The following is a 14,224-nucleotide window of genomic DNA, read 5'->3' as shown; positions in this document are numbered from 1 at the left end:
GCAATATCGGTAAATCAAAAGGCCGATTCCGATATATCGGGGAAAGTGCATATCGGCCCCCGATATATCTGTGTTGCTGATAATCGGTCGATCTCTACTCTTCAGGAGAACCTCAAAATAAGCAGCAAACTTAAAGGACCAGTATATCATAACTACGCTGGTAGCAGTCTCCTCACTTGCTACATGAGTTTGTAATATTTATTTCTCTCCAATCCTTGTAGTACTAAAGAGACACAGAAACAGTCAAGTTGCATAGTTTAGACTCCCCTTCTCTCCTCCTCTTTCTCTCTGTTTTCCTGTAACTAACGTTGTTTTATACAGTATATGTGATGTACACGCATATTTAGTCACTTTGCCAATGGTCTTGAACCGAGCTAAGTAGTTTTCGCTAGCAAATAAAAAGGTTTGTTTTCCTGAAGTTTGTGTCCAAATTCCATCTTTGATTTCTCAAAAGCTGTTTGCTGCTACATTTTTGGTGCATTGGCTGGGAAATCAGGTGGAACCTTGAGACGGGTGGTTGTTCCACTGTGACTCGTGGGAGATCAGTCCAGATGCGGCTCCTTGGATCACGCCCATGTCTCAGACGCCACGAATTGTCTGGGAGACTACACTATATCCTGGCCCCCTGCTCTGGAGCCGCCCTGATGACTTCTTGAATCCGGACTCAGGAACCAACCAAACAGTTGGAGCTCCACTTCAGGACCAGGTAAGATCTTTGCCTTTTGGTTAGGATAACAGTCAGTCAGGACCTCTCGACGGTATTCAAGCGAAGGAGAGCCCGATCACCTCTCGAGGAAACCCCAAGTCAGATGATTGCGCATCCTGGGCGGACCTCAGCCAGTTAGTTATCCCGGGTGGCAAAGGTATTGGCAGTGTCTGTCAGTGCAAGCCTTCCAGTGAAGAAGAAGAGACAATGACACAGTAATATTTAGCGCTTTGCTTAACTGCTGTTCTGCTTTAAGATGGGTAAAGTTCCTGGTAAGGGACCTCTTCCCAATGTACCTGAGCCTCCGCATAATAAGCAATATTATAAAGAAAAAGAAAGAGCGGAGCAAATGACATAGGCGTTAATGAGGAGTTCTGCCCCCCCAGGAAAAAAAATAAAAATCAGCAGCTACAAATACTGTAGCTGCTGACTTTTAAATATTAGAACTTACCTGTCCAGGTATCCAGCGATGTCAGCACCTGAAGCCGATTTTGGTATCGGCTCTCGGGTGCTGCCGCTGCCATTCAGAGTAAGGGAACCCGACAGTGAAGCCTTTCGGCTTCACAGCTGGCTCCCTACTGCTCATGCGTGAAGCGTCCTGCATTTTCTAATTGGCCTGGTGGCGTAGGAAGAAGGAGGGGGCCGAACTTCAGAGGGACAGTGCCGCAGCGCTGTCTTCCAAAAGTGGGGAAGGGTACCTGTCAAAAACAGGTACCTGTTCCTCCCTCCCCCCTGAAAAGTGCCAAATGTGGCACCAGAGGGGGGGGAGGAAGCATATAAGAGGAAGTTCCACTTTTGGGTGAAACTCCTCTTTAAATTAAAAAAAAAATGTAACAGAATCTCTCCCTGGTATGATTAATATGTAGACCCATGGATTGATAATTTAGCAACATGGAGTGAAACTTGCCCCTTTCCATGGAATGGAGAAAATGATGAAATCCACAGGAATATGGTGAAGGGATTGTGTTTGGGGGACAGAGAAACATTCCCATGGTTTTCAGGGAATTCAGAGTGGGGCATGGAGTATTTTGAGGGCGGGAGGACTAAATTGTCTGAGTATGCCCCGGGATGTACACCTGTGCCCCCACAGGTGTTTTCTAATGTTCCCTCAGCCCCTGGACCATCCCCATCCCCAGCTAGTTATGATGCAGTATACTCCTCTCTCCCACTAAAGAAAGAGGATGATTTATGTATGAGCAGAGAGCAAGTGTCGATGCCCCACCCTGTAGACTGCGGAATCAGGTTTAAGTCATTATGTTGCACAGGAAGATGACCAGACCACGTCAGTCCTCGGTCGCAGTATATATATACCCCAAATTGTACCCCTGGGTTTGACACGCTCTGCATAAGTAGAATGAAAACGGCCACAGAAACGACCAATGGGCGCACAGGTCAAATGTCCACCCCAAAGACTCCCGATGCCAGAAACTGAACTCTTGGCAAAAGGGAACACACATAGGCAAAACAGTCATTGAAAAAACACTTTTTTTTCCCCGGCCACCCACACTGGCACAAGCTGCAGCCAGCAGATGCATAGAATGTTCCCGAAACAACCCCAGACAAGGGCCAGTATTAACTCTCGGAGTATAAGCTGTAGGAGCCTCACCAATGGAAGAAATACTGCCTGACTTCACTGTAATGCTTCCCTCAGGAGGATACAAATATTTGCTGCTGGCCGCCTGCACCTATTCAGGCTGGGTAGAAGCCCAGCTCACTCAAACTGAGACTCCAGAAGAAGTGGTTAAATGCCTGCTTCATGAAATCATCCCTAGATATGCAATCCCCTCATCCATAGGCTCAGACAACGGCCCAGCCTTTGTTCACAAGTGCCTCCAGGAACTGACAACAGTATTCAAGATCACTTGGAAACTACACACCGCATATAGACCTCAAAGCTCTGGAAAATTGGAAATGATGAATCCTACCCCGGTGCCCAATGCCTAGCCTGTCTCTGGATGTCCTGTCCCCAACAACCTTCCTGCATTTGATGGTCTGCTGCTCGATGACAAGTCTACCCATGATGATCTGCTGTCTGATGACCCGCCTTCCTCTGCCTCTGATCTGGTGCCAGATGTCCGGCCTGATGATCCCAAGCTCAATGTCCAGCCTGCCTCTGATGATCCTCTTACGATTGACCAGCCTGATCTTAGTTATCTTCTACCGACCACCCAGCTGGGTTCTACTGACTCAATACCAGCTGCTCAGTTTGATTGTCATCCAAAGGCTAAGTGTCCACCTGCTAATGGGTCTGAAAACTCTGAGTCCTTTACGGGCCTTATATGGGTTACCTGCTTGGCCTAAGATTTGTTTGTCGGTTGCCTATGGCTACAAAGCCTGGTGGTACAGACATACCCTTGGTAACTAGTAGCTGCATTAGCCTTCATTGCCCTGGTAATGGTAAGCTGCCGGGAATGGCAGAGTACTATCTGTGCCTTGCCACACCTCCGGGTGCACTAGGGGACCTGGGTTGGGTAACCAGTACCTCAGAGATACCTAGGTGGCTTTTGAAGTACAGAGTAAGTCCTGGATACAAGGAAAGCTACTTGGTTATGGCAAGAAACTTCGGTGTTAGAGTTTAAGGATTGTAAAATGACCCCAGGGCTAAGTCTGCAGATAACTCTTGGGACCCCAGCATTGGGGTACCTGCTGTTTTGAGGGACTTGGAGTATCAAGTTCTGTACATTCTAGAGGATCTGGCCAGCAGGACACCCAGCCAGTTGCTTAACCCCAGTGATGGGGTACCCAGTCAGTCACCTGACCCAGGCGTTGGGACACTTTGCCTATTGTTAGATCTTGGCAGGGGGCATCTCGCTTGGAACCCAGCACTTCTTCAGCCTACGAGGAACTTTCGCTCTGGACTTGTGTAACAGATGACTGTCTTTTATGGACTGGTTTAGCTATGGCTGTTTGGAGCATCCTGAGGCAGCTCCTCAGGAAAGGGCTCACCTGCTGGTGGCACTGTGGCTCCCAGATCCATAAGGTGCAGTTCCAGCGTCCACCAGTGGGTGTCTCTCAGCAGCCAGAAGCTCAAATCATTAGTCATCACCTCATTGCAGGAAGTATATTTAAGTCCTGTCTGTCCTTCTCTTGTTGCCTTGGTATTGTCTCCATGTGCCCCTGACCTGCGTTCCAGTGTTCCTGTTTCCTGTTCCCAGACCCTGATCCCGACCCTGCGGCCTGATCCCTTCCCTCCTGCTCTCTCTGTCTCCTGTTACCCTCTCCCTGTCCTGTCCTTCTCCCAGCTCTCTCTGCTTGATCTCCCCTGTATGATCCTGGCTCTGTTACGATTACGCTTGCATTCCCTATTTGCTGTATATATTTGGTTTAGGCAGTTGTGCATTGTGTGTCACAATTTTTTTGATTATTTAGTTTGTTTTACACAGTTTGGTTTATTGGAGGTGCGTTTATATTTATGTTGTTCACTTATTTTTTTAAAAAATATATTATTTTACACTGAATTTGTGCCTGATATCCTCTGTGGTAGTCTGCACATTTCTGGTCACACTTGTTACTGACAGTACCACACCTATAGTTCTTCTTAACTGGATCTTTACCGCACCTTACTGCATCTTTACTGCTACTATACTTCATGCTGGTTTACTTAAACTGTTGTTAAGTGCACCACCGCTTCCTAAACGTCCCCAACGCTGGCCAACAGAATAGCAACTTAATGAACTGCCCCTCTAGCAAAACCATCCTGCAAGTCCTTTTTGATACCTACTCTCTATCTCCCACTTGAACTAAATTTGAATGCCTGAGAGAGCATGGTCCAAAGGGTTAACAAGTGTATTTGGATATATTGCATTGCATCTCCTCTTCTAAGTCAAAAATACTGTATGCGCCAATCATACAGGATGGCAAAACAATAGGGTGACAATATATTACGTTTACCTTTACTAACTGGTTTAGTGCCTGTGTATTATTAGTGGTTAGCAGGTATTACTTACATCGATTTTTACGTGATATTGTATGTTTTAATTACTCAAAATTGTGTGTCAGAAGGGCTGAAGCTTTCATACAGGTTGTGGCAAAGAACAAAGGTCCCACCGTAACCAGCGGTTCCTAAGGGGTTAACGCTACAGGTGTAAAGCACTGCACAAACTGTTGGCACAAAATACTGTAAATCTTGTGTAATAATATAATAATAATAGTGGGGTACAACTCAGCAGTCTGAAATGTTTATACAGTAAACCCCCCTCCATTGCGGGGGTTACGTTCCGGACCCAGCCGCGAAAAGTGAAAATCCGCGAAATAGAAAAACCCTATTAAAATGCATTGTAGGCATGTTTTTTTTACTGTCACTGTACGTGTAAAAGCATTTTAAGGTTTTTAAACACACTTTTAAAACAATAGAAACTCATTTAAACACATAAAAGATACTGAGAGACATAGCAAGAGCTATGGAAAACACAAAAATATTTCATTTTAATGATTTATATAGTAAAATAACATTACAAAAAAAAACCGCAATATACCAGGACCACAAAAACTGAACCGCGATGGAGCGGGGGTTTACTGTACTTGTTTTTCACTCCACAGTCTTGTCTTATTATAAAGTTTAGCTTATAGTGTAATTCTCACCTCAGGTCCCGTAGAGTACAACCTGGATTTCTGAGTCCCTCACACAGAAGTTTAATTCCAGAGTCCTTCAAATTGCTCATAGATAAATCCAGAATGGTGAGTGATCGGCTTGTGATTAAAAGAGAGCGGAGGTAATCACAGCAGAAAGGAGTCAAATCACACTGGTGGAATCTGTAGGGAAAAAAATTTTACAGGGTAAACTCAGCTCAGCTCTGCCTGGGTACATTTGCATGCCTGAGACCCTCACAAATGAGTTTTATTCAGAATCCTGCAGTTTATTATGCACATTATAGAACAATCCTGAGCTCAACTCTGGCAGGGCACAGTCTGAATGTTTGAGACCCTCACAAAAAAAAAAGAAAAAAAATATATTCTAAACTCCTGTAGGTCATCATATCGTTAACAGTATATTCCTCGCCTAAGCTCCCACAGGGTAAAGCCTGGATGTTAGAGTCCCTCCAATAGATTTTATTCCAGAGTCCCATAGAAAGTCTCTCAGGAAGGAAGGTTGATTCCAAAAGCCTCCAGATTAATATACAATTTACAATATAAAGCTCACCTCAGCACCTTCACTGTACAGTCTGGATCTTTAAGTCCCTCACACAAAATGCGTACAGCAGACTCCTGTAGCTTGTTGTTTGATAGATCTAGATTGGTGAGTAGTTTGCTTCTTCTTAAAAATGAGCTAATATGACTGCAGGATGGATCATTCAGACCACAATGGTTAAACCTGTAGTGAAGAAGATAACAATGGCAGGCACAGATCTGGAAACAGCTTTGAAAGCATTCAATGAGGATCAGAAAGCACCATAAGCTGGAAAAGGACAAGTCAAATTCATGAAGAAGCCATTTTTAAATTTTAAGAAGAAAAGAAGAAGGGAAAAACAAGGACAACGTGGGCAGGTGAGTGAAGAAGCTCTGTCCACGGAGATGAAAAATTGGGGCTACAAGAGAGCACTGGGGAAACTACTTAAAGGGTTAGTCCACCTTTACCAAAAAAAAAAAAAAACTGCTTATACAGGTAAGGAGCGCCTATAGATAAATACAAGCTTTGCAGCTTTGATTAAAGTTGAATAATGCCCTTACTATAGGTGTAGACCATTTGAGTACCTCCTGAGGCCTGGCTGAGAAACTCCCAGAGATGGCATGATGCTTTGTTGCTGGGACCTTGCTAGAACACTAGCAGCTGTTTGTAGGTGCCCTCTTTACCCTGCTACAGAGGTTCTGAGTAAAGAAAATGCTGAAACAGAAGAAATGGTGGACCACATACATGTGGGGGTTTGAGAGCTTACTCCTGTGATGATGGGGGTGAGCAGTAGTGGCTGGGAGTGTCTAAGGCTCCTTTCACACACTCCGTCCGTTGGACGGATTCCGTTTTTCTCAGCGGGTGATCGAGTCGCCGATCCCCCGCTGAGCAGGAGGATGACAGTTGTGTCTCCGCGCTGTGTGCGGAGACACAGCTGTCAGGTCCCCATGCATCTCTATGGGGGGAAATCGGATGGGAACGGAACGTTGGTCCGTTCTCATCCGATCCGATCCGATCCGCTGGACGGATGAAAAATAGGGTTTCCATCCGTCCAGATTTGACGGATCGGATCGGATGTCAGCGGAAATGTCTCCGCTGACATCCAATCCCCCATAGAGATGCATGGGGGGACCGTTCAGATCCACCAAAAAAAAACGGACAGGCGGATCTGAACGGTCCGCCTGTGTGAAAGGGGCCTTAACAATGCCCTAGCAACAGTTCAGGACAAGATGATGGGAATTTTTCAGCCAGAATTTGGGAGGTACATAAATGGCCTAAACCTATAGCAAGGGCATTATCCAACTTTGGTCAAAGCTGCACAGCTTGTTTTTTCTAATGGCATCCCTTACTTGCATAGACAACATTTTTAGGAAGGTCAATTAATCCTTTAACATTTCTATATCTCTGTAGAAAATTTAGATTTTCTTACGTTAATTCGCTTATTTTACTTTGTGAATAATTCAACCAGGAAAGATCAGCAGGTACTTCATCAAATGGAAAGATGTCTGGAAGGTCATCAAGTTGAATCCGGGTGAACAGATTGTCCTTTCTTGGGGAAGTAACATGGTGAAAACTACAAGAAAAATAGTTATTAAAGAGATTACGTTTTTGTTCACAACCCAAAACCAGAACAAGAATCTCTTGTACCCAAGGTAGACTTGCAAAGTGTGTCCTTGCCATCCCCAAACTTGCTATGTTCAGATCCCCTGAATATACATTTAGCCAATGCATTCTTGTCAGCAGATTAGTGATTAATTTTATTTTTGACTGAAAGTAAAACTCTGGATAAACACATAAGTACGCCTTTAGTCCCTCCGGCCACCCCTCCCCCAAAACAATCTTTATGATATAAAAATGTATCTTATTCCTGCAGAGATAAGAGATTCCCTTGAAATATTTCTACTTCCAATGAAGCCATGATTTTATTATTATTATTAACCACTTCCATACAGAGCAGTTAGACACCCTTCCTGCCCAGACCAATTTTCAGCTTTCAGCACTCTCACACTTTGAATGACAATTGCTCAGTCATGCTACACTGTAACCAAACAAAATTTTTATAATTTTTTTCACACAAATAGAGCTTTCTTTTGGTGGTATTTGATCACAACTTTTTTTTAGTTTCAATTATAAAATTTTGCAAAAAATTAATTTTTCTTCATACATTTGGGCCAAAATGTATACTGCTACATGTCTCTGGTAAAATTAACCCAAATTGGTGTATATTATTTAGTCTGTGTGAAAGTTATTGAGTCTAGAAGCTATGGTACCAATTACTGAAAATTGATCATACCAGATGTACTGACGGCCTATCTCCTTTCTTGAGGCCCTGAAATGTCAGGACAGTACAAATACTGCCCAAATGACCCCTTTTTGTAAAGTAGACAGTCCAAGGTATTTAGTAAGAGGCATGGTGGGTTTTTTGAAGTTATAATTTTTTCCCACAATTCTTGGGAAAATGAAGAAAAAAATTTTTTTTTCTTTTTTTTCCCACAAAGTTGTCAATTTATAAGCTATTTCTAACACATAGCATGTACACAGCAAAAATTACACCCAAAAATACATTCTGCTACTCCTTCCGAGTATGGTGATACCACATGTGTGAGACTTTTACACAGCCTGACCACAAAAAGAGACTCCACGTCCAAGAAGCACCTTCAGGCGTTCTAGGAGCATAAATACACATAAAACTTTCTTACTACCTATCACACTTTTCAAGGCCCTAGAGCACCAATACGATGGAAAAGTCCACAAAATGACCCCATTTTGGAAAGCAAACACTCCAACGTATATTCTATGAGGCATTATGGGTCGTTTGAACATATCATTTTTTTTCACAGGTTTTTGGAAAATGTGGGAAAAAAATGAAAACTTTTTTTTTTTACACAAAGTTGTCAATTTATAGGATATTCCTAACACATAGCATGTACACAGCAAAAATGACACCCCAAAATACATTCTGCCACTCCTCCTGAGTATGGCAATACCACATGTGTGAGACTTTTTCACAGCCTAGCCATATAGAGGGGCCTAACATCCAAGGCGCATCATCATGCATCCTAGCCACTTGCCTAGGCCTATTTTTGACATTTGGTGTTTACAAGCTAAAATCAGTTGTTTTGCTAGAAAACTGCTTAGAACCCCCAAACATTATATATTTTTTTTAGCAGAGACCCTAGAGAATAAAATGGAGATTATTGCAATATTTTTTATCACACCGTATTTGCGCAGCGGTCTTCTAAACGCAATTTTTTTGGAAAAAATTCACTTTTTTTTAATTAAAAAATAAGAAACCAGTAAAGTTAGCCCAATTTTTTTCCATAATGTGAAAGATAATGTTACGCCGAGTAAATAGATACCCAACATGTCATGTTTCAAAATTGCGCACGCTCATGGAATGGCGACAAACTTTGGTACTTAAAAATCCCCATAGGCGACAATTTAAAAATTTCTACAGGTTGCCATCTTTGAGTTACAGAGGAGGTCTAGGGCTCAAATTATTCCCCTTGCTCTAACGATCGCGGCGATACCTCACATGTGTGGTTTGAACACCGTTTACATATGTGGGCGGGGTTTCTGTATGCGTTTGCTTCTGCGCGCGAGCTCACAGGGACAGGGTGCTTTCATTTTTTTTTTTTTACTATTTATTTTATTTATTATTTTTTATTTCTACACCGTTTAAAAAAAAAAAAAAAATTGATCATTTTTATTTCTATTAAAAGGAATGTAAACATTCCTCGTAATAGAAATAGGCACGCCAGGACCTCTTTTTTGTGAGATCTGGGGTCAAAAAGTCCTCAGATCTCACAAGTACACTAAAAGATAGAAAAAAAAAAAAATTATTATATAAAATGAAAAAAAAAAAAAGGACCTTTAAACCGGTTGCTAGGCAACAACATTTTCCGTAGCTCCGGTCCTCCAAGACCATAGAGTCAAGTGAGGGCAAGCTTGCCCTCACTCGACATCCTGTCTGTGAGGATCTGGGACCGGATCGTTTTCCCCGCTGCCGGCGGGTCCGGTAAGCGGGGAAAAGGACCGGAACGTGGCGGGAGGGGGGGGGCGCCTCTTCCGCCATCCCGGAAGGGTGATCCCACGGCGAATCTGCCGCTGGGACCACCCTTATCGGAAAGCCAACGGTCCACCGTTTAAAAAAATACCAGGGTTATGGCAGCTATCTGCTGCCATAACACCGGTATTTAGGTTTAAACGGAGGACGTTATAAACCTTTTTGGACTTGGACATGGTGGCTGTATGAAGGGTGATAGGTACTCGGGTACTTTGTTGGGCAGGTGACAGGTACTCTGGTACTGATGAGCAGGTGGCAGGTACTCGAGTACTCCGATAGGCAGGTGACAGGTACTCGGATACTCTGATGGGCAGGTGACAGGCAGGTGATAAGTACTGATGAGTAGTACTGATACTGATAGGTAACACTGTACTGATGGGTACTGATGATCAGTACTGATACGTGATAGGTACTGATGAGTACTGATGAGTAGTGATGGGTACTGATGAGCAGGCGGCAAGTACTCGGGTACTTCAGGCGTCAGGTATTCTGATGAGCAGGTGGAAGGTACTCGGGTACTCTGATGGGTAGGTGACAGGTACTCAGGTACTCTGATGACGGGTACTCCGTTGACAGGTACTCAAAGTACCCGAGTACTCGTCATCAGAGTACCTGAGTACCTGTCATCAGAGTACCCGAGTACCTGTCATCAGAGTACCCGAGTACCCGTCATCAGAGTACCCGAGTACCCGTCATCAGAGTACCCGAGTACCCGTCATCAGAGTACCCGAGTACCTGTCATCAGAGTACCCGACATCAGAGTACCCGAGTACCCGTCATCAGAGTACCTGCGTACCCGTCATCAGAGTACCCGAGTACCCGTCATCAGAGTACCTGCGTACCCGTCATCAGAGTACCCGAGTACCCGTCATCAGAGTACCCGAGTACCTGTCATCAGAGTACCCGAGTACCTGTCATCAGAGTACCCGAATACCTGTCACCAGCCCATCAGAGTACCCGAGTACCTGTCATCTGAGTACCTGATGGGCTGGTGACAGGTACTCGGGTACTTTGATGGGCTAGTGACAGGTGCTCTTTATTGGGGGGGGGGCAATCAGTGTGTTTGGGGTGCACTATGATTGGTAACTAGCTGTTACCACACTCTCTTCCTCACACAGGATCAGTGTGTGAGGAGGAGAACACGGTGACAGCTAGTTACCGTGTTCTCTGTTGACATTTGTGACCGGCTGTGATTGGACACAGCCGGTCACGTGGTAAAGAGCCAATTTCATTGGCTCTTTACCTAGATCGGGGATCGACTCTGTCCGAGGGACGAGCCTCGTCCCCGATCGCTGCTCTGCGCGCCCCCGGGGGCGCGCATTGCAGAGAGAACGAGCGGCTCGTGCTGGAGCCGCTCATGTGATCGGCTGTGATTGACACAGCCGATCACGTGGTAAACAGCCAATTTCTATTGGCTGTTTACCTTGATCAGGGATGGGCTATGTCCGAGGGACGAGCCTCACCCCCGATCGCCGCGCTGCGCGCCCCCGGGGGAGGCCCGGATCCTCACAACCACTTTGCCGACGTCATTTTACATGACGCGGTATGGAAGTGGTTAAAGGAGAAGTATGTCCAAAGCTTATTTGGCCAGAGTTCTCCTATGGATCACAGGAGTTCAGTTCGTTCTGCACTCCTGTGACCCATTTTCAGTCGACAGCTGGCTAAAGCCCGCTATCAGATGACGTCACTCAGCCAGTCTAGGCTCTGACAAGATCTCGACCATATGGTCAGTAATCCCCCAGAAGCCTGGACCAGCACCCCAATGACAGTGACCCACTGAGAGCCTGAGCCAACCTCTCTCGCCCCCTCCACAGCTCAGCACTCCAGTAAGCGCTTGAGAGGGGCAGAGCAGAGAGCCTGTGACAGACAATCACTGCTCACTGCTCAGTGCGGAGGGGGAGAACTGAGTGATCAGCACTGTTTGATCGCTCAGTTCTCACTGCTGAGCCGGCGGGGTACAGATGCAGCATCAGATTGATGTTGCATCCACCTAGGTGAGTATTATTTTTTATTTTTTTTAATCCTGAACTTCTCTTATAATAATAATAATAATAATAATATGAATAATAACAATGAGAACAATAATATAATTATTTTAACTATATTGTGCTATGTAACCCATTTTACAATCTTTCCACAAGATTTTGCTCATTGTGATGTTTAACCAATACAAAGAATTTGTTATCATATTTAAAATCCTTTCCTTTTTTTTTTCGTTTGACCACATCTTTGTTATAAATATTTACTTTTTTTTATTGGCCTCTGCTGACCAAGGATCTGGTCAAAACATCCATTATTGCTCAGCAGTTGTGTAATATTAGCGCAGCTCAAAAAATCGAAACTGTTCACAGGCAGGAAAAATGGAAAGATGTTTAGATTTCAGCCATTTACATATGTAGCACCCTCTAGTGTGCTAGACCGGGATTGTAAAAAGTTAGTTTGTTAGTGTAGGAAAATTAGTTTGGCTGAGAGCCAGGCTGGGTTGAATCTGGGTCAGGGCTGAGTGACTCAGGGAGGATGGATGACTCAGCAGCAGCACCTCTGGTACCTCCCTCTACTTACTGGAACCTTGAAGAAGCTTCCAGACGAATGGGAGGAAGGTTAGGAGGAGAGACCTGGAGTATTGATGAGGGCCAGCAGGGGCAGTTGGGTGGAACATGGAGATAGAGTGCTGAGGACGCTGTCCATGGCCCTTGAGGGTGACCCCTATCTTTGGGGGGGGGGGGGTGACCTCAGTCCTTGGGCTTGGGTGCTTGAGGGATCCTCTTACAACAAATGGGGAGTCCTGTCCTGGAGGCACGGGAGCAGTTGTGAGGACAGCAGGAGAAGTCATCTGGGTGGCTAGTAAGTGTGACAGTCTGGGTGGACTGTTGGAAGTTAGCTAGAAGGACTAGTGATAGGGGCAGTTGCAGCCAGGCAGGTTGGCAGTGCCTGAAGAGTTGGTGCTGGGATTAGTAGCCACAGGGCTTTTGCACAAATCTGACTCCTACCTGTTTTCTGTCAGATTAACTAACAGTGTGCCAGCTGGAGATTCTGCAAGCAAGATAAGTGCTAGATGAAGACAGGAGTGTATATGGTTTTATATAGGAGAGTTGTCCCTAAAGAGTTCTTAAAATCAAGTGGGCATCCCATAATATCCCTATTTCTTATCCAAGAGTAGCACCCTCTAATGTGCTAGAAATGTAAAGAGTTTTTTTTTGTACAGAGTAGGTCAATTGTTAGGCTTGGCTGGCAGCCAAGCCTGTGTGTTTTTCTGGGTCGGGTGAGTGACTCAGGAAGAGCTGGATGACTCACAGGCAGCATCTCTGAGACCTCTCCCTACTTCTAGAAACTAGTAGAAAATTCTAAAATGATGGGAATGGAGGTGAGGAAGAGTTTTAATGAGGGCCCTGACCAATCCCCAACAGAGGGTTGGCAGGGGGCAGGCCCCTTCATATACTCAGAGTCATCCCAGTTAAGGCAGTGTCGAGCGTGGGTGGAAGATGGTGTTAGGATGCTGTCGGTGACCCTTGAGGGTAGCTCCCTAGTCTGGGGCGGTGACCTTATGCTTGGGCACAGGTGTGGAAGGGACCCTCTTCACAACACACAGAGGTGTCCTGACCGGAGGCCGGGGAGCAGGTGGTGGACAGCAGGAGAAAACCAACAGGGAAAATTCCCAGGGAGGAAGACAGCCAGGTGGGCTGATGCCCATGGCGATCGGGGTAAGACAGCAGGTGCCTGCGGGAAGGGGTTTGTCAGCTACCCAACCACGGCTGATGTCAAGGATTGTCCTAATCCTGCTAACTACAATGTAACTTGTGTTACAGACTTTGCTATTGCTCATGGCAACCATAGTAAACGCTTGCTGCTACCTGTTCCCAGTTGCTAGAGCACAATCAGTGCCGAATGGCATGTCCTGACAAGTCCTGCAAGTGCCAGTATGTCCATCGTCATCATCATTATGCCTACAAACTTCAGTACAGTTAACATGGGGTTACAGCGGAACACACGGGAAAAGGCCTGCTTATCAGAACTGCGGGCACCAGCTAGTCTGGAAGCTTGGGGGGCAGAGCCAAGCCCCAGAGGAGACCCAGCATGCCCTGCTAACAGTGAGAGAGAGGAGCAAGATGGCGGAAGGTGCACATGTGTACCCAGAGCAGACCTGGTAGCCTGACATTCAGGAGCTGACACTAGTTGACACTGGTGTCACGCTGGAGCATTAGGGGGGATTTTCTCTCTGGATGATAAAGGGGACAGAGAGGCTGTGTCTACTGTGTCCTGGGTGCATAAGACCAACCACGGTTGTCAGTGCCTGGATCCGGTGCAGGTGCTGTGATGAGCCACTCACCACAGTGATGCCAAGTCC

The 14,224-nt window shown here is 45.4% G+C and overlaps 1 protein-coding gene across 1 annotated transcript in view; it reads right to left on the bottom strand.

The window, feature by feature from the left end:
- The window catches only part of LOC309564396 (uncharacterized protein), a 107,914-nt gene that overhangs the window by 42,082 nt on the left and 51,608 nt on the right, over window positions 1-14,224 (bottom strand). Inside the window, exons 14-16 of the mRNA XM_082269024.1 lie at window positions 7,243-7,386; window positions 5,847-6,017; window positions 5,288-5,458 (exon numbers count right to left, since the gene is read on the bottom strand). Coding sequence (XP_082125150.1) covers window positions 5,288-5,458; window positions 5,847-6,017; window positions 7,243-7,386 — 486 coding nt within the window. The remainder of the gene's footprint in view (window positions 1-5,287; window positions 5,459-5,846; window positions 6,018-7,242; window positions 7,387-14,224) is intronic.

The sequence above is a fragment of the Pelophylax lessonae genome (genome assembly GCF_965119305.1).
Source record: "Pelophylax lessonae genome assembly, chromosome: 9".
NCBI lineage: Eukaryota > Metazoa > Chordata > Amphibia > Anura > Ranidae > Pelophylax > Pelophylax lessonae.
Note: the sequence above shows the minus strand (reverse complement) of the source record. Positions and strands in the feature narration are given on the sequence as shown.